Raw genomic sequence first — 22,883 nt, 5'->3', positions numbered from 1 at the left:
TTTTTCTTCACCTTGTCCAGTTCCACAACGACTTCTGCACAACAGGGTGACCATGGATTTGTACAAGGTCATTACCATCCTGGCCATCTTATTTTCAACTCCTTTCCTAATAATCCTCTGGCGTTGAATTTTCCTTTTTCACAGCTGCTAACAATGGGTCAATATTTTTACACAGCCCTCCACCATGACCCCAAGATCAGGTTTCCAGGCTAGTCACTGCCAGTTCAGATATCATCAGTACATACATGAAGAATTCTTTGTTCCAATGCACATGACCTTATAGTTCCTTACAATGAATTTCATCTACCATTTTGTCGCACATTCTCCAAGTTTAGAGAGATCCTTTAGGAGCTCTTTGCAGTCCACTTTAGGTTTTCACCCTTCCTGAATAAGTTGGGATCATCTTCAAACTGAACCAGGCTTCTTGACTGTAGAAGGTCTCCCTTGGTTATGAGAAAATCACAGGTTTTCCACTACTTTGAAGCAGCAAGGTTTTCCATAGTGAAGAAGGCTGGGTATAGTCATGCATAAGGGCCCAATTCTATCCAACTTTCTAGCACTGGTACAACTGCAATGCAGCCCTGAGGTAAGGGAACAGATGTTCCCATATCTTGAGGAGGCTTCTGTGACTGCCTCCCCTACACAGGAAGCAGTGCATATCCCATTGGCACAGCAGTACCAGCACTGGAAAATTGGATAGGATTAGGCCCTGAGAGCCCAATCCTATGCATGTCTACTCAGAAGTATAAGTTCCATGATAGTCAATGGGGCTTACTCCCAGGAAAGTGTGGATAGGATTGCAGCCTGAGTCTCCAGTGCTTCCTCTTGTCATCTAGAAACAGGCTTCCTTCCAGTCAGAAAAAAAAGCTCCCCCCACTTTTGTAATTGTATTTTCAAGCACACAACTACATAAAAGTTTTCAGTGTAAAACTGTTTCTTATGCAGATACAGTTGCGGTCATATTCAGGACTGCAGCAGTTTAAACAAGGGAAGCCACAAATCAATGAAATGACTGTGACTGCCCAACGAAAGCATGTGTTTAACTCTAATGTTTTGCCAGGAAGTCATGTACCTGACCGCACAGCAAAAATAAGTCAAATGACTTATTTTGACCCCACGATCAGTGGGAACGTGACCAAAATGTTACCAGGACTGCAGGTTTGTTTCACTAGTGTTACCATTCAGGCTCTGGGAAATGTGTCTCCTTGCTAGCGCCTTGTATGCTTCAAATTCCATTGACCGAAACATGCAGCAGAGTAACTCTTTGATACTGCTACTTCCACCACCATATTATTTTATAGAAAAGTCGGAAGTTGGTAGAATTTAAATATGGAGTGGTGGTTGTTCCAGAAGCTATCTTTGCTTAACTTAAGGCACATGCAGGCCTGGCCGATGTTTGCAGCTTCCTGAGGCAGCTCAGAATTGCCACCGCTCCCCAAATCTCACATCTGTGCCATACCATACTACAGGTGGAGAGAAGCAAGGGAGCCTGTTCACCCCTTGCCTTCCCTTACCCTCAGCTACTCTCAGTGAAGTCTCCTTGCTCTTTGCCAGTCCTTTTTCGAATAAACAGGAAGAGGGGGGTATTCAGGGAGCTCCCAAAGGGGAGTGAAGGGAAGCGAGGAGGGAACTCCACTTCTCCCTCTCCTGCTCACTTGGCTGCTTTCCTTACCAGCTGAGTGGGCGGCAAGAAAGGGAGGTGGTTGTGGCCGGGCTTTATTTCACCTTTCTTCAGTGGCTCTGGAGGAAGAAGATGCCACTGCCCCATCTTCTTTCCACACACTTTCAGAGACTGGGAAGTGGATCAGAGCACTGACTGCTCCATCTGCAAAGGGCTAGCAGGCAGAAGTGGGCAGACTGTGTGGGGGGAACTCATCAGTCAGCTTGCCACTTCTCCCCAACTTAATGCTTGACCCAAACCTTTCAGGCCACTTCATGGATGGGCCCATCAGGAGGATGTGCAACCATGGAACAGGGCAATGTCTTTGAATCACAGTTTTGTGCAACTTGTTTTAAAGTTGCAAGCGGCCAGCTATTTACTCCACATTATTACCTTGTGCTCAGATTATGGCAGAAAGGTCATTGATGAAATCCACCTTTTGACTCCTCCCAATTTTAGCTAAATCATGCCCCCCCATAACTTTTGTTGCCCAATGTGCTTATTCACAGATGTGCATGGTCCCAGGTGCATGCAAGAAAGTGTGTGACCCAGGAGAAACCTACGTATGTATTCTATAATAGGGCTGGTGCCAAGGAAGCAACTGGACTTCAAGCCTCTAGGAAAAGGCCAGACTTTGGTTCATTGCAGCAACTGTCCACCCAATTTAAGTGATCTTTTGGGAGAGTCTATTTGCAACCACACCTTGGTCTGCCACCTTGCCAACAAGCCATGACACAAGCCTGGGAATTGCTTAGCCTTAAAATAAACAAGACCATTTGCGGTCACAAAAGACAATGCCTTTGGCCCTGGCTTCCTCTTATCAACTTCACTGGCAGTTTAATCAGAGTGCTATGCTAATCAAGCCACAGGTCTCATGAACACTTTAAGAAGCTCCTAGTCAAACCATCTAGAGATGGGGCACAACAGGAAAAAGCCATCTCCATCAGGGTTGGGTGATACAGCACCCATCAAGAACCACCTCTGAACAAAAAGGTGTTGGGTTTGGGATGAGCTCAGCCCACAGAAGACTCTGAGTTGGTCTATACCTGAAACTCTATACAAGTTCTGGCCACAGATCCCCAAAGTAGTAGTGGTAGTAGTACCTTTATTGGCATAAAACAGTTAACAGATATAACAGTAAACACAAAAACATACAAACAGAAACAAAATAAATGGCAATAGAATTAATTATGACTGACATTTCTTGGCTTCTGAATAACTGCTAGAGAATCAGTATTCCCTTACAATTTGGGGGAGAGGGTAGAAACTGTTTGGCGTCAGTGGATAACTAGCAAGAGATAAGTGGCAGTCTGTCTGACAAAATCCTGACAGTCTGAGGCTAATAATAAATGAATAGTGACATCATCCGAATTCCATAAGTACAAAGGAAAGTAAGGATACAGGTTGGACTGCTGGAGGTCTTCATATAAAGGACAATAGACCCCCAAAGTGTGCATCCTCCTTCTGCCCAATAAAAGTCAGTCTGGGGAATCTGCAAGCTACCTTAGGCAGCTGCTATGTCAAGCACTTCCATTCTATTTGGAAACCCAGAAATTGCTGTTCCATTGGACACTCTTTCTTTACTAGAAGTGGGCAGAATCTTGACTACTGAGCACCATGATTCATTAACCACTTCAACAAAACCACTTCAGTAGAAATAGCTAAGCAACCTTGGCCACTGGCCTTGCAAAACTGTTTTCTACATATAGTGTGCAGACAAATTGGCAACATGGTTACTGCTTCTTCCCCTTCTTCTGTATTCTTGGTGACATGAGTAAAGTACTGTTTTTTAGCTTATTTTTTTTAACAAGTTAGCCAATTTGTGCCCAGCCCACAGGTGTACACATTTGATCCATGTTCCGTATATGCAACGTTGGGCAGAAATGACTTAAGGCAGAAGCCTGGAGATAAGGTCCAGGTCTCCTTCAGCAAAATCTCTTAACTGCCCTCATAGCCTGGGTAATTTTCCTGTTCCAAAGACTGTTTCAGACAGGATGAAGGTGTTCTTATTTGAAAGGAAAGGATGCCTCCTCTTTGGGACCCACAGGGTGGGTGGGTTGTATGGTGGAACTGGCCAGCTGTCCCATTGCAAGTGAGCAAAGCACTTTGTGGTTCATCAAGGGGCTAACTCCTTGCCTAAAGCCACTGTTCTACACTACAGTGAATCTTTGCCCCAGACACAGTCTCGCACCTTGATTGGACTTTGCAGTTTCTTTTCCCCTCTTCCTCAAGCTTCCCCCATCCTTCCAAATGGCTCCTCACAACTCCCTTCTTTAACATTTTTGTCCCTCTGGGTAATTTCCCTCATTTCCTTTGTCTTCTGCTCATCTCTTCCCCCCTCCTCCTTTTTGCATCTCCACACTCCCTTCTACTTTAGGAAGTTGAGTTTTCTGTCAACTACTATTCTACCTAGTAACTAAAGCTACTTAAGTTTTTGTTGTGCATTTTAGACAGGTTCTTTCAAATTACTGTTACTTTGCATTTAATTCTCGACCCCCCCCCCTTTATGGTTCACTTATCACCACAATAAACAGGCTATGTTGCACTCATATCCTTGCCTTTTTCATCCTTGTTAAAATGCAGAGTTCCACTGAGGTGTGTCATGAGCTAATTGTAAGAAGTTTCATGCGCACACACTTGATTCCCCATGTGTGCTTTTTACATGTGTCCTAGAGCATGCCACATAACACTTCTGAGAACAGCAACTAAGGGGGCTTCTTGCAAAAAGTAAGAATTCCTCTGAGTACTGATGCACAAAATAGCAGCCTGAGCATTGTGGTCTATTTTAGAAACTAAAGAAACATTCACAGATAAAACCATATATTTTAAAAATTAATCACCATTTCCCCCACTCATTCATCAAAAAATAGACTCTGGTGGAAAAGATAAGTCTGTATTGTCTCCAAATATTCCCCCCCCCCCACACACACACACAAAATTAGCCCTCAAAATTAGCCCATCAACTTTGTTTACTTCAATTAGGACTTCTACAGATATTTATGGACTGTATGACGATCAGGATACTTTCTGAAAAACATCTTTGACAAACAAATTTGCTTTTCAGTACTATTGCATGCAAAAACCATATGGCTTGCCTAGTGCTTATTCATGCATCAGTAGTTTTACATTACTGAGTAGTTAAGGGAAATGAGAACATTTTACATAATGTTTGGGTTATGCCAAATGGCTCTACTTTGGATGGTAGGTACAAAAAACCAAGGGCTCAGAAGAATGTTAAGTATTGTGCCAACTCTGTTCCAGGCTAGAGAAAAGATTACAAGGTGAAGGACTCAAGTATCCTTGCAGAGAGCCCCTGCAGCTGGCTTTGAACAAGTGCTGCTTTCCCTGATGGAGGTTAATGGTTCTTCACTTTCCAGTCCTGGAAACGATCTGAATGGCCTTGATCCATTCCGTACGTTCTGCAGAGGTGGCTGCTTGCAAGACATAGTGGACTTCACTTGCAGTAATGATTTCAAAGAGGTTTCCCCCAACTTCATTTTTTTTGCCTAATTGTAAGGAAAAAGAGACAAAGGGTCAGTGAAAGAACGACTCAGGGAGATCCAGTTCCTCCCCTTCAGCTCAGATCATCTCTTCCAGCTCTTCCATTTTTAAATGACTGCCACAAACTTCATGGGGTATTTTGGTTAAAAGTACTTTAAGGGTGTTTAGAGTATTTTGACAGAGGGATTGTGGTTCTTGATCTACTTGTATTTCTTTGTCATCTCTGGTCAGTGTTTGAAAATTGTTTGAAAATTGAAAAAGCCCCAAGTTCTGGCATCAATAAAATAGTGACCATTTGCTCCCAGGCATGGAATAAGCGAAGAATACTCCTGAATGCAAATATGCGCTGAGAGCACGCCTATGAGCTCCTGCTTACCATCTGGTGTGTCTTCAACAGCTGTCACCACACAACCCCTCAAGTGAATGGCGCCAAGAGGGTCGTCTCCCTGAAAGAAATTTCAGACATAAACATCTTTCCATGGGTTAAAAATTGGACTAGGGGTGGGTGAACTGAGAATCCTCAAGGGGAATTCTACCCCTGGGGAAATGCCAAGCTACCCCCTTATAATTTGGATCCAGCTCCCAACCAAACTTTAATGGCAAGTCAATGCCTCCAAGGCAGCCTGTGCTTTTGAAAGGTCATCCATATAGGCTGAAGACATTCCCCTAATCTGCAGCAGGAGGGTGAATGGTGGTGAGGTTGAGTCATTAGCTGTGAGCCCAGCTCCCCACCACTAACCCACCACTCCCCACCACTAACCTTCTCTTATGCATCCTCCATCCCAGTAATAAATTCCAAGCAGCCAATAAGGCCTCCACATCCCTGTAGACCTCATGGCCAAGCCATGTCACTTGTCACAACTGATGTGGAGCTCCCCCCATGGGATGAGCTATAACAGCCCTGTTCATTAGAGCTCTAAGGAGCTGAAGTGATTCAGAGTAGGGTTTGGCCTGCAGCAAAAAGGCAGGCACTCATGTCAGGAAGACAACCAGATATTTCTCAATGGCCTTTCAGAGCCTGCTTCAGCTAAACCACTGACAGATGGGCTTACCCCAGCAGGATCGTAGTAGTGTATGTAAGCAGGGTCCTCTCTCAGCACAAACTTGCGCACTTTCCAGTTTTTAATTCGATGCCCCTAAAGAAATGTAATAAATGAGTAACTGCGTGATGCTATTTTGCAAGAGTGAAATGCAAAAATTACAGCTGAGCAGTACAATGCAATGATATTTGACCAAGACTGTTTTGTTATCCATGCCCCGATTAAGGGCAACAGCACATTTCCACTTGGTTTTAGTGGAGCTAGGATTAGAAGAGACAGAAAAGCACCCTGATTCATTACACAGAGAGCTATAACCTTCGGATGTTTCTGCAGTATTGTATATTTCTTTTCAATACAATCCCCAGGGCAGGTTACAATATAACTGACACATGAATATGTACAACTGATGGGCAGCTTTTGCAGCCTTGAAGCAGTTAAGACCCAACACTTTACTTCCAAAGTCCTTTCCCAAAGATCTGCATTTCTAAAGGCTGTCACTTCCATCTTGGAAATTAAATACCCCTTAGGCCTAAGCAACAACTGTCCAACTTTCCCAAAAATGTGTTGAGAAAGACTTGGTTCTGGGGAAGTGGTAGTGGACGTGCCAGTCCCTAGATTAGATTTTCTCACATAACTAATTGGTCAAGGACATTCTTATTACATGATGAACTGCAGCATAAGAACATAAGAACAGCCCCACTGGATCAGGCCATAGGCCCATCTAGTCCAGCTTCCTGTATCTCACAGCGGCCCACCAAATGCCCCAGGGAGCACACCAGATAACAAGAGACCTCATCCTGGTGCCCTCCCTTGCAACTGGCATTCTGACATAGCCCACTTCTAAAATCAGGAGGTTGTACATACACATCATGGCTTGTAACCCGTAATGGATTTTACCTCCAGAAACTTGTCCAAGCCCCTTTTAAAGGCGTCCAGGCCAGTCGCCATCACCACATCCTGTGGCAAGGAGTTCCACAGACCAACCACACGCTGAGTAAAGAAATATTTATTTTTGTCTGTTCTAACTCTCCCAACACTCCATTTTAGTGGATGCCCCCTGGTTCTGGTGTTATGTGAGAGTGTAAAGAGCATCTCTCTATCCACTCTGTCCTTCCTGTGCATAATTTTGTATGTCTCAATCATGTCCCCCCTCAGGCACCTCTTTTCTGGGCTAGTGAGATTCAGTGAGATTCAGGAAGGGAGGGGGCAAGTCATGAGTAAGTGTCTACCACTCACATAGCCTATTGGAAGGTTCAGCAGGTTCCAACTTCTGATTGGTTGGAGAGTGGGAGTCAGGTATACAAACCCACCATTTCACCCAGAGTTGCTCTCTTGTCTCTTGGCTTTGCCTTTTACCACTGCTTTTCGACATGGACATTTGCTACGCTAACTGTATAAGTGTCTTTCTTTGTGTGTAACCACCTTTAAGTTTCTAGAATAAAGCACTTACCTTTACTGAGTACAGGAGGGGTTTTTGGATGTATCTGAATCCAGGCCTGGCTGCTCAGCCACTACCACAGCTACCATATGCCCTGTTTAGGCCCACTACTTGTACCTTGAGGCTTCAGCCAGAGCTGAGCCTGGGGCAGGATCAAGAGTATGCTTGGCGTTCATTTGAACATAAGGGCCATTGACTGCTGGAAACTAAAACAGTCAATGCACTCGAGGAACAACTTGTATGTTAAAATTGGAAGTTGCCCGTCTGGTTCACTGAGGTGTGAAATGGTGAGCTAGACTGGTACCATAAAGTGTTAAAGGGCTGTTAGGGTTAACTGGTTTATGGCCCGGACTAGCAGAATGCTGTCACAATGAGCATGAGTCATGTGGTAATCTCCATAAGTTTGCAAGTGTTTGCTTGCAAACATTTCATATGTCCAGTGACTCCAGTGTTGCAATTCTGTTTGAATTGTGCAAAACCAGATCTATATACACCCTGTCACTGGAGATCTGGTGTATGTCATAGTTCATAGGATTAAAAGAGACAGAAATGCACCCTGATTCATTACACAGAGAGATATAACCTTCTGATGATGCGGTAGTATTGCACATTTCTTTCCAATACTATCTCCTGGGCAGGTTACAACATAACTGTCACATGAATATGTACAACTGAAAAGACACCCCCGGCCAGTAAGGTGGAAGAGCATTGAATCTGGGCTTCCCGTATTCAGATTCACCACATCCGTCTACTCTATCTTTCTAGCATGCTGACTAAAGGTTCACTTGAGATTTCTGTGGAGCAACAGCACAGCCACTGACCAAGTGTCGTCTTGCAACATAATGAATATAGTTACATGTACAGCACACAAATAGGAAAATTAGGGTACAGCCTGACCCTTCAGAGAAGAGTCTAGTTTGATGTTATGTTGAGTTCCCTTGTTGAAAAACCAAGGTGTATTATACCAACCTGCTTCAGTAGACATCCCTGTTTGATCACCGTTCCTCTGAACTCTTCCCTGAAGGTGATGTCATCGTCACTGGAATTTCCTTCACAGAAGAACCCACTGTCTGCCTGTTTTTTGTTGAACACATAGAAGAAGCCACATTGCTAAATGCTTCCTGAAAGAGTCCAGCCTGCTATTCTCTAGAATAGACTGACAAATGCAACATCTCCTGCAATGTCCACAGCTGCACATTTACAGTTTGCTGGAGTACTGCAGAATAGGAATAAACAACTAGAAGCTTGTGGACTCCGTCTCAAGCCCCTACAGGTTCACTTTATTACACATCTCCTACATTGTAATCGTATTACACAGAGGTGTCAAGCTCATTTCACACATGCCAAACGGCACTCATGACTCCTGCTGAGAGCTGGAAGGGACATTCAGCAGGAAGTGACATAATTAAGCAGATGCTGGTCAGAAATAAGCACTTTGTTTTCACATAGGAACTCAGTAGCTACAAACGATAGAAACTATGCAAATCTTAATCATATTTTTAAGATATACAAGAGCCTAATCTTTTAGCAGCGTCACTTTGCAGCTCACCAGCTGAGAGGTGTTGTGCAAAGTGATGCCTTGGTGGAAATGGCACTGCTGAAAGGGCAGCCTGCATGATAATTGGGCTCTCCTAGCACTTTGGCAGCATCACCCTCTCTCAACCCTCTTGGTCTGCCCTTCCCCTGTAACATTCCTTGCCTTCTGAGGCATTATTCCATCTTCGCCTCCCAGAGCAATGGCAGATGTGAAAGGGCAGTACTGAGAAAGCCCAATTATGGGGCCAGATAAAGAGCTTCCACAGACCATATCTGGCCTGGAGGCCTTGCATTTGACACCTCTGCTATTGCAGTTTCTTGGGAGTAAGTCTCACTGAACTCAATGGGTTTTACTTCTGATTAGACATGAATAAGTTTGTGCTGTTGAATACTGTCTTGTGCAAGCATCCCTACAGAGCAGATGTGTTAAAATTGCAGTCAGTGTAAGGGGCTGTACTCATAATATGGCCAACTATCTGCAGCTTAAAAAATCCAAGCAAATATATCTGCAGTATTCTGCTCCGAGGATAACAAGACATTTTCCTATGTACTGACAGCTAATTGAGACCAGCTCTGTGTGTAATGACTCATAGCCACTGGTTTTTCTAGAGACACTGCTTGCCCTGTGCTTGTATCTGCAGTACAATGTGAAGTCATGCTTCTTAGAAGAATTGCTTAATAATATAACTGCAGAAATATTATAGCTATGAGCTGCAAAAGCTTTCAGACTTGACATATTGACTTTCGGACTGAATTAATAAAGCAACAGACTAAGGGGTATTAAAATATAACTGGAATCAATTCAGTCTGGAAAAAAATCCAAAAGGTGAAAAATGTACCAAAATTAATAAAACTTCTGTTTAAGGTACTGTCATATATGACAACATATACTCTTATTAGCAACCCTCTGACTGCAATTTTACCTGCTGTGGGACAACTGTACGTCCTAAGGATGTCAAATATTGAAGGGGCCCCATCACAGTCCCTATAACAGCACATGATCTTCATGTCAGGAAAAGTTTCCGTTCCTGCTTTCTGCATATCCGCATTCTGTTAAAGGTTCAAAAACAGGCCAGCTTGTTTTTTTATGGTCAGTTGGCAATCTCAATGTGTGCTGATTGGCATTTTTCTTTCAGTTTTGCAATGAAGAAACATATGAGAAAAAAGGTAGCACAGATTCCATAGTGTGGTATTTGAACAGATACATATATGTTTATGTATACACAGGAGTGAAGAAAAAGGATAACATTGAATTGGATCACATCCTTATTCTGCAGCCAGACAAAAAGCTGTAATCTCTAGAAGAGTTGCTAGTAATCAAGTCAAGAAGCCTTACGTCTCGGCATCACTTACAAAGTAATAAAAGGCATCCTCGCTGTCAAGAAAGGAAGTTTCTGCTAGGCCCTCAGCTGCACTTTTGGATGTATCACTAGCAGGCTGAAAGTAACCTTCATTCAACAGGGCAGAGGCCAGCATTAGACCCTCTTGGCGATTTCGGATGGAATCGTTTGACAATAGCCAGTCAATCACACAACTGCCTGGAGCAAAGGAAATGAAAGCATAATGCAGTAAATAAGTGATGCAAGCATGTACACACACACTCCAAATGGCAATCATTCAGCAAATGGAAGAGGCCTATGCTTTTGTAATGCTCCAAATTACTGAAGGCCTAATCTTATCCAACTGTCCAGTGCTGGTGCAGCCGCAAACAGTACTGAAGTAAGGGAACAAATGCTCCCTTACCTTGAGGAGATCTCCATGACTGTTCCCCCACTGCAGGATTCAGCGCATGCCCTGACATGTTTGCATCAGTTCTGGAAAGCTGGATAGGATTGGGCCCTGAGAAGACTTTATTTAATGAGCAATGACAATTCCAAACTATCAACCTGACCGCCCACCCACCATTAACAATTGGGTTCATATCTGGATTTCAATTATGCTAGGACTCCCTATAAACTTATTGCAAATGTCAGAGACTATATGAGCAATAATAAATAATTACTGTTTATTATTCAGTGCATATATTATATTATCACTTGATTAAAAATTAGGCAATTAATTGTATATCTTAGGTGATGCATTAATAGATTATGGGCGCTGCACCTACTTTCCTAACCCACTTTCCAGCACTGGCAAAAGGGCAATGCAGCTCAGAGGAAAAGGAACAAACATTCCCTTACTTTGAGGAGGACTCCGTGACTACCACCCAGCTGCAGGATGAAACACATGTCCCATTGGCACCACTATGCCAGTGCTGAAAGTTGGTTAGGATTTGGGCCTAAGACTGCAATCCTATACAGACTTTCTTGGAAGTAAGCCTCATTGAACACAGTGGGACTTACTTCTGAGTAGAAGTGCATAGTCTTTGCGTTTAAAAAAATGCTGGGAATTCCAAATGTTGGGAGTTCATTGAATGATCTTGCCACCTATTAAATATCTCATGTTATGCCATTATGTAATGCAATTCCATTTCCAAAACATAGAGATCAGGTTTCATCTCTCTAGTCATACTTTAGATCAGGTGTGTCAAACTCATTTCATATAGTGGGCCAAACAGCATTCATGATGCTGAAGGCCAGAAGTGATGTCAATAAGAAGGAAGTGATATCATTAAGCTGGTCATGACCAGAAATAAGCATTTTTTCTCACTTAGGAATTCATTAGCTCCGAGTAACAGAACAGAAAATATGCAAATCATGGCCATATTTAAGATACGGAAGAACTCAATTATCATGCAGGACACCCAGCTCAGCAGCTGAGAGCAGCTAATGGTGATGCTGGGAGAGCCAGAGGGCCAGATAAAGAGCTTCCAAGGGCCGCACCTGGCCCCCGAACCTTATGTTTGACACCCCTGTTTTAGATCCCTTTTAGAACCTGGTTCTATTTCATTTCCATTGGATATTTTTCAATGTCTTCCAGGGATCAGGAAAATCTTAACAGTTTTGTGGTGGCTACTGATGTTTCCCTCCAGTTTCGCTTCTTGTGCTTTAATATAAATATGGTCAAGGCCCTCACACCATCTGAGTGCTGCCCTCATTGACTTTGTGACTCCCTTGGTTAATGTCTGTTTTACTCAGAAAATTTTTTTTTAATGTGGAAAGCAAGAGCTGTCTACCTGTAAAGCAGTGGTTGAAAATTTTCTTATCTTTTTCCAACTTCATTTCTCGTATCCCTTTGTCAGGGTCTTTCATTGAGAGATACAAAGTACTGTACAGGAAAAAAGAAAGTGGGGGATCATTAGGAAACCATCTTGAATTGAAATATAATTATTATTAAGTCTTCTTGATCTTCTGCCCTGGGGTCTGCCCCATTTCATCCACCCCTGCCACTGCTCCGCCCCCTGTACTGACTTATCAATGCCAGGGCTCTTTCTCTGGCCACAGGTGCACAGACCCAGCTGCTTGTGACAGCAGACAGGCCACTCTGTATGGCCTGATGTTTTGTGAAAGCCATAAAGAACCTTACACTATCAAAAATACCATTCTGGCAGTGTCCCTGTTAGAATTGGGCTGTCATTCCAGGTGTTTACCAAAGTGTAAGAATAAGGATAGTAAAACACATGCCGTACATAAAAAGATATCACAAAGCATTTCAACTAAAGCTTCTATTGATCTCCCCCACAAAGAGCTGTCTGAATAACAGGACCAAGCACCCCTCCACTTTCCTGCCACTTCTCCACTCCAAATGTGCATCTTGAAGCTGCTTTTCTTGGAGGTGAAGTAGGAGGAAAATTGCATCAGAGCTATTTTATGTGTGTAACAAGAAAATGCTATCTCTGCCCATAACACATCACTTTCATAGAGGCCACTTCAGAATATTGGAGCACACTCAGGTACAACCCAGTTCTCTGCTTCTGCTGGAATTAACGAAAGTGAAATGTTAACAGACCTCAGGTTGATTGTTGAAGGAAGTTTGATAGACTTCCTGGTAGATTTCCTGGAAAATCTTTGACCTCCTTCAATGCACTTAATTGCTTTCTTGATGTCTCTCACCCAGGCGTCTCTCTCTTCAAGGTGGGAAGCTTGGAAGAAGTGATCCTGTTGTTTGGTAGTAGTGAGCTTGAAGACAAACTAGAACAGTGATAGAGTTCATGATGATTAACTTTATTCTTTGCTCAATCATGGATACATTTTGTAGTACCCTGACAAGCAGCTAAATGCATCACGCACTGGACAAGCTTGACAAAAATGGCCAGAAAGCCAAGCAGTTCGGAACATACAATAATCAATAATGTACATCCCGATTGGCTCTTTGAATTTATCACAGCTAGATCATAACAATAGTGTGATATTGAAATGAACAGAAACATTACTGCTATTTGGGCACCAGGACTATACTGGTGAAACCGAGTATTTCATTCCCTTAGGGTTCGACTGCCATTTCCCAACTAGCTATGCCAGTGTTACCCAAACTGTGGGTCACAACCCACTAGACATCAATGGGAATAAAGTTATAAGATGCCTTTGCCTCACTCATGCCCATGCAAGTGGAGAAGCTTCAGTCTGAGGAAATTGGTTGAGTAAAGTATAAGGACGGCGCCCTTGACCATACCCATTCTATGAAAATATAGAGGTTCAAGGATGATTCTCTTAGCTGTGCAATTCGTATAAGCTCTACTCCTGTATCTAGGAGTAGATACATGAAGACTATGATGTAAGTCTACAACAGTGGTTCTCAAACGTTTTGGACTGGTGGTTCCCTTGACATACTGGGTCATTGGCCGTGGCTCTCCGTTAGGGCTATAATCCTACACATTGTATAGGGCGGAAGGTTTTTCGCAAGAATTTCTTGGCTCCCCTGGCTGGTTTCCACTGCTCCCTGGGGAGTCATGGCCCACAGTTTGGGAATCAGTGGTCTACTCAACATTGTTACCATCGAGCTACAGAAAGGAGGCTCTCCTCTTGTAAGCTACTTGCTGTGCTGCTTTCATATATATCTTAAGAATAGGTTATCTCTTGTTCAATTTTTAAGCTGAAGTGCTCAGAGTTTTGGGGACAAGTGGTAGCATTTGTACCAAGCACCTTGTGTTAGAACAGGAGGTATAGCTTGAAATGGATGCGAGTTATTTTCAAGTAACATTTCCACCATCTGTCCGCATAGCTGGGAAAAATACTGCTTAGAGCACTGTGCTCTGGCATGTGCACTGCATGGGACCAAGATGTTCCCCCTTGTGACTTAGAATGCACCATGTGCTCAAATGCATTAGATGACACTGTGCCAGGAATAGCACCAGAACAGCTAAACCAAATCAGACCCCAACAATTAGATCGCATATCTTCTCTTTTCTCTTTGTCTAAAATATGTATACCCATTCCCTACAGTAGTCATATACTTCAAAAACAGTTACATTTTTGGCCTGCTGTTATTTGAAGAACAGTTAATACCAATAAACGATTCAGTCTCACTAACTTGCATGACTTGAGCATCCAATGTTTCAGAGACAGAAAACCTGTCTTATTGCACTCCAGCAGGCACCTACCTTGTGCTGGATACCACGCAGGTCAGTCAGCCTGCCTTTTCCAGTGCAAGTTAGGACTGGTTGCCTAAGAGTTTGCAATTCTTGTTTTGCATGCTTCCAACAGCAATCTAAGGGGAACTGAGTTGTCAAAGGACAGCTGCCATGCGTATTGGACCTTCAATACAGCCCTGTTTCACGTGATAAGGGGATGCTTTGAAAAACTGTCAAGTGACTCCACCTTAAGTAAGAAAACTGCCAAAAATATCAACTTTTTTTCAGAGTTTCCTAGGCTGAATTTTCCTGCATTGCTTTTTCTCCAAACACCAGAAAAGCTAAAACTAACTTTGGTAGCTAGCATCATATAGCAGAATAAAGACAACAGTGAAACTGCCTAATCATTGAAGGAAGTACCCTTAATCCTTCTGTTTGCTTTCTTTAGAGTACTTCAGAAAATACACTCACCATTCTTTTGCTGAAATCCTGGCAGGGACTTGTAAGTTTGCTGTCTTTGAGAGGGATCATTCCTTTAGGGCTATTGTCTGTCTTCTTCTTAAAGAATTCAATTCCATCTTCCAAGAGCACTACCCACATTGGCTTCCAAGTGTTAAACATACTACCCTGCATTCAAACCAATTAAGATTACATTATCTATGAATCCTGCATCAGTAGAAGGAAGCATTTGATCAAGAAGCATTTAGAGAAGAATGTCTTTTGAGCCCAAAGGATCTCCCCCAGAGTGATATAAACATTATAAACTACAGCACTAAAGCAACTTAACACTTCCATAAAAATATACCAACAAAACTGAAAGATCAAATGTTGCATTAAATATATATTCTTCACAGCAGTATAACATCAACTTGTCTCAAAGGCCTTCAGAAACAGCCATATTTTTGCTGCTTGCCAAAAAGGGAAGCAGTGTGAGGCCAGCTAGACGTCCCTTGGGAGGGCATTCCACAGTAATGTTGTTACATGGCTGAAAAGCATGTAACAACATTACATGCTCACATGCTCGTCTGTCCCACTTCTGGTGGTGAAGAACACAGAGCAGGACCTTAGATGCTGCCCCAAGCGCATGGGTAGACACATGCAGGATGAGGTGATCCTTCAGATATCCTCATCTCAGATCATTTAGGACTTAGGTCAAAATCAGCACTTTGAGGTGGGTTCAGAAACAAATTGGTAACGAAGTAGATGGAATAATATTGGAATTATGTACTTTGTGCAGCACTAAAGGTCAGGCTGCTGCAGTATTTTGGACCGCCAATTGAAAGTTTCAAATGCTCTATAAAGGCAGCCCCACAGAAAGGGTATTACAGTACTTAATCTGGATGTGAACTGGTATCGGTAAAGGCCAGGTTTACCTTCTCTGAGAAAGAGTACAGCTGGTACACCAGCCTAAGCCAGTAAAAGACATTCCTGGCTGCCAGCACCCGGGCATTTAAGAGCAGCTCCAGACCAGGCGTTTCTCCAAGCTGACCTGATCTTTAAGGAGGAACACAACCCCACTCAAAACAGGTTGTACTCACAAGCCTAGATCAGCTGGTCCTCCCAATCAACAGTATTTCTGCCTTGTCTGCGTTAGCGGCTGTTTCCGTTTGCTCAATAGCAAAATGTTGCACATTCAGTGTCTAAAATGGTTTATATGTTTGTGTTCGTTAGTCCTACAATAGCCTTGCAAATCAGGTCATGACTATTCTGCTACTGAGGATTGGGAGAGAAACTCAGCCAGGGTCACTATTCAAGCAACCCCATGGCTGAAGACTAGGCCCAACATCTTAGTCACAGGACCAAGCCGGCTCTCTCAGGACACCTTTCTTGACTGTGCTGGGCTAGCGTGGGGCGGTTGTCCAGCTTCCGTGGCTCGGCAGTCTCCCGGACCACAGAGCAGCAGAACGGGATGTGGGGGAGTGGACGGGAGCAGGGAGGAGGCGTTCCAGGGAGAGGGGAGGCTGATGGGGGCAGAGAGAGGGCAGGGAGGAGGCATGCTGAGGGGCGGGCGGGAGGAGGATCCGCAGAGCTGCGCTCCACAGGATCCAATGCGCTCTTGGAGGGCTGCGCACCCTACACTATGCCTTTTCCTAAAGTGAAGTGAGTAGCCCCATTGCAGGGAAGGGGACAAATGTCTCTTTCTCCCGAGGTGCCTCCTGTGGTAGCGCGGGAGGCACAGGATTAGACGGCAGCCCTTCTTGTTGCCGCCGAGCCTGGGCGCTCCGGCCAGCTCAGGATTGGGCTGTGACTTATCTATCTGCTTTAACCTTATATTTCTCTGATGTTCTTTAATCCAGATAGCTACTGATCTTTTTGTTGTTCCCACAAACACTCAATTGGGTTTTTGTAAGACCTTTGCTGTTAAACAGAGAACAGGAAGTTGACACGCCTTGGAATGGTGGAGTTTTGCCTTTGGATGCCTGATGATGTCTACAGAGGTTGTGAGATGAAACATTTTTAATTAATCAAACAACATTAGTTGTTTTGGAACTTTACGGCTGGTATACCCAGAGATTTTAACCATGAGTGCTGTTGCCTTCAGTTATGATAGTTTGAGAACCTATAAAAGAAAAGTATTCAAGCATTCAGCACTTTCAACATCCAAATCCTTTCAGCATGACCTGTTGTACACACTGTGATGAGCATCCCACCTTTGAAAGTGGCAAGAACAGCCGACCTTTAAAATATGTGGGCTATTCCTCAAATTAGAAGACAAACTTGAGCCACAGGATAGCTGAGCATCTTGAACAATATAATGTTTGTATCTAATGCATGTTTTATTATCCATGGAACAGTGTGAAGATTATCAGAAGAAAAAAGAGAGGTATATGGAAATGGAGTATAGTGAAAGAGTGGCTAAATTAAAACAGTATTTGAGATGATCTGCAGTTCCACCATTCTGTATACAATGTGAAGCAACAAGATTGTTTGCTTATCTCCTCATACTGTCCTGGTTTTTGCATTTTCTCAAAGGGATAAGGCACTTCATACAGCCACATTAAAGGAAAAGGAATGCTCAACTATAGGGCTTTAAGGTAAGATTGTAGTAGAGGTACATGCCTCAATGATAAAACAGAACATGGCCATTGCTTGAGTTGGAAGGGGCATACAAATGTGCACTGATGTGCCCTCTTTCAGTTGGCATTGGCTAGCACTATCGCACTGCAAAAAAGGGCAGTTAAAATGAACAGAAAACTCTAAAGCCAGTCCCACAACATTTTACTTAATTTGACAGCACAGTTCGGTCCTTAAACTATTAAATACAAACCATGGTTTCATAACATAATGCAGCCCCAGTTGAGAAAGCCATGTGAGCAACCGAAACCTATGTGCTTCTCAGAAATCTAAGCTTTCGCTTGCTTAGTTTCAACCAGTTCCAGGGGTGGGATTTAGGAAAACTAGTAGAACATCCAGCCACACAAAAATGCTGTCATGAATAACTAGGCATTTTTGAAGATGGTCCTATCATGTCCATGAGAATACAGCCTAGGGTGGACTGTGAACGTCTAAGTAAAAAAGGAAGGAAAGACAGAACTTCATTTGCGCCAATATTTGCCATGGGTCAGGCTAAAAATCTGTTTTCAACAGAGTGTAGTCCTAGCAACATGGGAAACCATAATTCAGAAAGGTGTTCCTGAGCAAGCACAGTGTTATCCCCTCACCACTGCTTCTCTCAACTGCAATCACTCATTTGAGATGAAAACATAGAACTGACATAGGCAAATGATGTCATTTCCTTGTAGGCGTAGGTGGTCCTTGACACTTCTGTTCTTTCTTAATTTGTAAGTGCAAGGGAAAGGAAACCACTGGGTACTGCCCCTGTGAAACTGATTAATATGCATACTCATAGAGTTGGAGACCACTTGTTTCCTTTCAGTCATCTAGACATCCCTTAACCACAATAATTTATGATAGTGATTTAGCTGTATCTCTGTTATGATTTCTTTCTCACCTAATTTGCTCTTAATACCTACCATGGCATTTATTTATAGAAAATATTTATATCCTGTCTTTCTCCTCCTGAAAGAATGCACTCAAGAAAGGCTTGCAACATATGAAAAACATATTAAAAAAAGAGGCAATCATAAAAAAAATTAAAAAATTAACAAGCAAAAACACATTAAACACCAGAAAAAGAAAAAGAAATCCTAACCCCAAACAGCACAGGCAAGAGGTTGCAGAATGGACCAGCATAAACCTATACCTCAAAGGCTAAATGGAACAGAAACGTTTTCAGTTGCCATTAGAACGGTGGAAGTGATGGAGCCATCCCTACATCCAGAGACGGGGAGGTTCATAATCTGGGTGCCACTCCAGAGAGCTCCCTCTCATGTGGCCTCATCAGCACAGCTCTGTCAATGATGGGACACACAAGGGACCACTCTCCGTTTATCTCAGGAAGTGGGCAGTTTCATATGGGAGTGGGAGGTGATCCTTCAAGTACCAAGCCATTTAGGGCTTTAAAAGGTCAAAACCGTTTAACAAAGGAAGTTAATGCACCTTGAATTGCACCCAGAAAGAGACAGGTAACCAGTACAGGGGAAGAAGCAGAGTCACAATGTGTACACTAGGCCTTTTACTGTCCAATTGAGAGCCAGGATGGTATAGTGGTTTGGGAGGTGGACTTTGACCTGGATGATCCAGGTTCAAATCTCCCCTCAGCCACAAAGCTTCCTGGGTGACCTTGGGCCAGTCACTTTCTCTCAGCGTCACCTACCTCACAGGGTTGTTGTGAGGACAAAAAGGAGGGGAGGAGCAGCTGCGTAAACCGATCTGAGCTCTTTGGAGGAAGGGCGGTATAAAAATGTGAATAAATAAATAATCATAAAGCAACATTCTGCACTAGTTGACTTTTCCAAATGGTATTCAAGGGGAGCCCCACATTCAGTGCATTACAGTAATCCAAATATGATTTAACCAGTGCAAGGCAAACCATAGTCAGGTCTGCTAATCACTGCTAAGGGCTTCTGTTTACGGCAACAAAAGCTGTACACAGCCTGTCACAGTCAGGAACTCCTTGAGATGGGATGCCTACAAGCAGGAAGACAACCAAGCTAGCTGTACTAAGGGGAGAAAACAGGAACAGAATTGAAGTATGCCCTAGAGCAGTGTTTCTCAAACTGTGGGTCGAAACCCACTAGGTGGGTCGCAAACCAATTTCAGGTGGGTCCCCATTCATTTCAATATTTTATTTTTAATATATTAGACTTGATGCTGCCATGGTATGTGACTGCATTTGGGGAAATGTTATAGATCTGTACTTTGAACAAGATATTATGTATATTCTTCTAACAATGATAGTCAATGGGACTTACTCCTGGGTAAGTGTGGGTAGGATTGCAGCCTAGGATTGTTAAAAATTTTCCTGCTTGATGATGTCACTTCCAGTCATGACATCACTTCCAGTGGGTCCTGACAGATTCTCATTCTAACAGTGGGTCCCGTTGCTAAACGTGTGAGAACTACTGCTCTAGAGATATCCTTTCATTCTTTATCTTATCCGCTCCATGATGCAGCAATCCTGGTGTACTTCCCAAGCAACTAGTCCTGAAGAATGAAAACTACTCTTGCTCCCCAGTATCATAAATAACTGCCTTAAAATTAGAAAAATTTATTTCTCCAGTCAGCAAGTAATGGTAAAGTAATTGCAGTCCTACATTTTTCACTGATGAACATAGTTTGACCTCAGCTGCAAATTGCTGGTCTTCTTTGAGGTTAAAACAAGTTTATTTCATCCAAAGAGCAGAGCTGAAGGTTTCTGAATGGACTTGCTAGATGAACCAGACTTTTGGGAAGTAGAGGGAATGAAACTTGAAAAAATGTATAGAAGCCTCTAAGCAACTTCCCTAAAATGTTACTTCTCCTTTCCTTTGAGTCTGTTAAACCACATGCCAAGAAATAGTTATTTCCTTCAGCCAGGGCTTCTGAGAGGAATTTTATTAGCTGTACAATGTTTCTTTTGGGCCCATTTTGGGGATACAAAGTTTCTTTTGGGCCCCTCTCCTTCTCCATTGAATCATAATTTTGTACAATCCTGTTGTTGTTGGCAACCTTCAGTCTCGAAAGACTATGGTATCGCGCTCTGAATGGTGGTTCTGGCACAGCGTCTAGTGTGGCTGAAAAGGCCAATCCGGGAGTGACAATCCCTTCCACACCGGGAGCAAGTGCAGTCTGTCCCTGGTCTGTCTCCCTGGCTATGGGCCTTCCTTCTTTGCCTCTTTGCCTCAGACTGTTGACCAAGTGTCTCTTCAAACTGGGAAAGGCCATGTTGCACAGCCTGCCTCCAAGCGGGCCACTCAGAGGCCAGGGTTTCCCACCTGTTGAGGTCCACTCCTAAGGCCTTCGTACAATCATTGGATCAGAATTTCTATGAATTACAATATATAAAACTATGTAGGCTTATACAAAATGTGAATGCTAGTCTTCACACAATATAAGCAAACATCTTCTGAGATCGCAGGAAATTTCTGGATCCCCTCCTTTGTCTCCTGGGCCACCTTTTTGACCCTGAGCCCAGGTACAATATACTCCCCTCATGGGCCCTGCCTCCAGCTGTGTTGCATATTTGCAGAATGTATTCTGCTGGAAAGCCCAGCCCAGTCCCAGCATGTACCTGATAGAAAACCATCTCCCCACAACTATTATCATAACAGAAGGAAAATGAAAGTGATTACAATGTATTTTGCCCCCTTTTGAGCTGTAAATAGTCTCAGAATTTCCCCCCAGAAATACTTCTGCTTTGGCAGGTACCATTTTAGCATACCAGAACCCAATGTTGGTTCCTCCTGTGCCTCTTTCCGTTTCTTCTGTGGTTTGGGTACTTTCTGAGCTTCCTTTAAAATCTTTTCTACTCATCCAACATTTCATCTTTTAAAAAATTGCTCTGGCTCTCATGACTTTAGGAAAGTTAGTTAATTTTAACTTCATTGTCCACTATGTTGCCTTCATTCCACCAGACCCCAAAAAATCTTCCCAGTTTTCTTGGTACTGCCAGGAACAAGCTGTGCCAGTTTCTTCTCTCAAAAGTTCTATCCACCAAGATGGCTACATTAAGTCAAATCCTAATATTCAAGATTAGACTTAATATAGCCATCTCAGTGGACTACCTAGAGATAAACAGGTCTAACTGAAGTCTGATTTTAATTACTCCTTTCTGCTTGTTTTTGCTTCTCTGGCCATCACTTATCAAGATGTCTAGCGTAGCCTCCCTTGGGCTAAAATACAGTAGTATTCTTTGCTTAGCATTCACCAACTGCTCTCTACACAGAATTTGTTGGCATTTGGAAAGGAGGAGTCATATAGTGTCACCCTATACTTAATATTCACTAAGTACATTATACTAGAGAAGAAAGAGAAAAATAGATTTCTCTATTTATAGTTCTATAAATAGTTCTTTATTCAATCTATAGTTCTTATCTCTAGTTATAGATAAGAATTTTTTCAAGGAATGTAGCCCATGAAGAAGAGACTGATAGAAATGACCTTAACATACTTAATCCAAAATGTATATAAGCAGGTTTAAATTTGGGAAGTTTTGAACCACAGCATGGTCATCGAGAATACCTGAAACACACTTCAAACACAGCATGCAGTGATATGAAATTTTGTATGCTCCTTCCTCCTGGCTGACACTTAAAGTCCAACGGTCTCACAAGCTCAAATAAGTGAGCTCAGCATTCTAATTTGCTGTAGTAAGTATTTACCTCCCTGACTTTTAACCCGAATAGTCCACACCTACCTTCTTCACTAGGTAGCCCTCTCTTATGCGCCTCGGTTCTCGATCGGTTTCCTGTGCCATCCTTGCGCTGTTCTTTCAGATGCAGAGGAGTTTAAATACATCTGACATGTGGAAGGGCTGCAAGCTGCATTGCCACTTTCACAAGTTCCTGTGCTTGTTAATCACACAAAGACATGCCCATTTCCCCTTCCGGAAGAAGGAAATGCGGAGCCAAATGTACACGTTCAGTTAAGAATTCTTTATATATAAACTATCCTGAATTACTGAGATAACATGGGAAATAAATACTAATTTAAATAATAGTTTGTCCTAGTTGCCAAAAAGAAAGGACATATTTCTTGTGAAACGTGATGTGAACATACATTTTCAGAAGTGCTTAGTGGAGTTGCTGCCTGCTGAAGGATATTTGACCCCATCCAACATAGGAAGGTAGCAAGCAGTAGTTGTATCCCATCTCTACTATCTTTAATTTTTCAGTCTTGCTACTTGCCTTTTTTTTTAAAAAAAAAAGGGGAGATGTT

The 22,883-nt window shown here is 42.9% G+C and overlaps 1 protein-coding gene across 1 annotated transcript; it reads right to left on the bottom strand.

Moving 5' to 3' along the window:
- Positions 1–4,610: 4,610 nt before the first annotated feature.
- Positions 4,611–22,462, bottom strand: PLEK (pleckstrin). Its single transcript, XM_066638476.1, has 9 exons — positions 22,363–22,462; positions 15,096–15,251; positions 13,064–13,245; positions 12,291–12,382; positions 10,529–10,713; positions 8,609–8,713; positions 6,214–6,297; positions 5,538–5,607; positions 4,611–5,166 (listed from the first exon to the last, which is right to left on the bottom strand). The coding sequence occupies exons 1-9, from the start codon at positions 22,420–22,422 to the stop codon at positions 5,027–5,029; spliced, it is 1,074 nt and encodes a 357-aa protein (XP_066494573.1). The 5' UTR covers positions 22,423–22,462; the 3' UTR covers positions 4,611–5,026.
- Positions 22,463–22,883: the final 421 nt, after the last annotated feature.

The sequence above is a fragment of the Tiliqua scincoides genome, chromosome 1 (genome assembly GCF_035046505.1).
Source record: "Tiliqua scincoides isolate rTilSci1 chromosome 1, rTilSci1.hap2, whole genome shotgun sequence".
Classification (NCBI taxonomy): Eukaryota; Metazoa; Chordata; class Lepidosauria; order Squamata; family Scincidae; genus Tiliqua; species Tiliqua scincoides.
The sequence above is the reverse complement of the archived record's forward strand: the minus strand, read 5'-3'. Positions and strand labels throughout refer to the sequence as shown.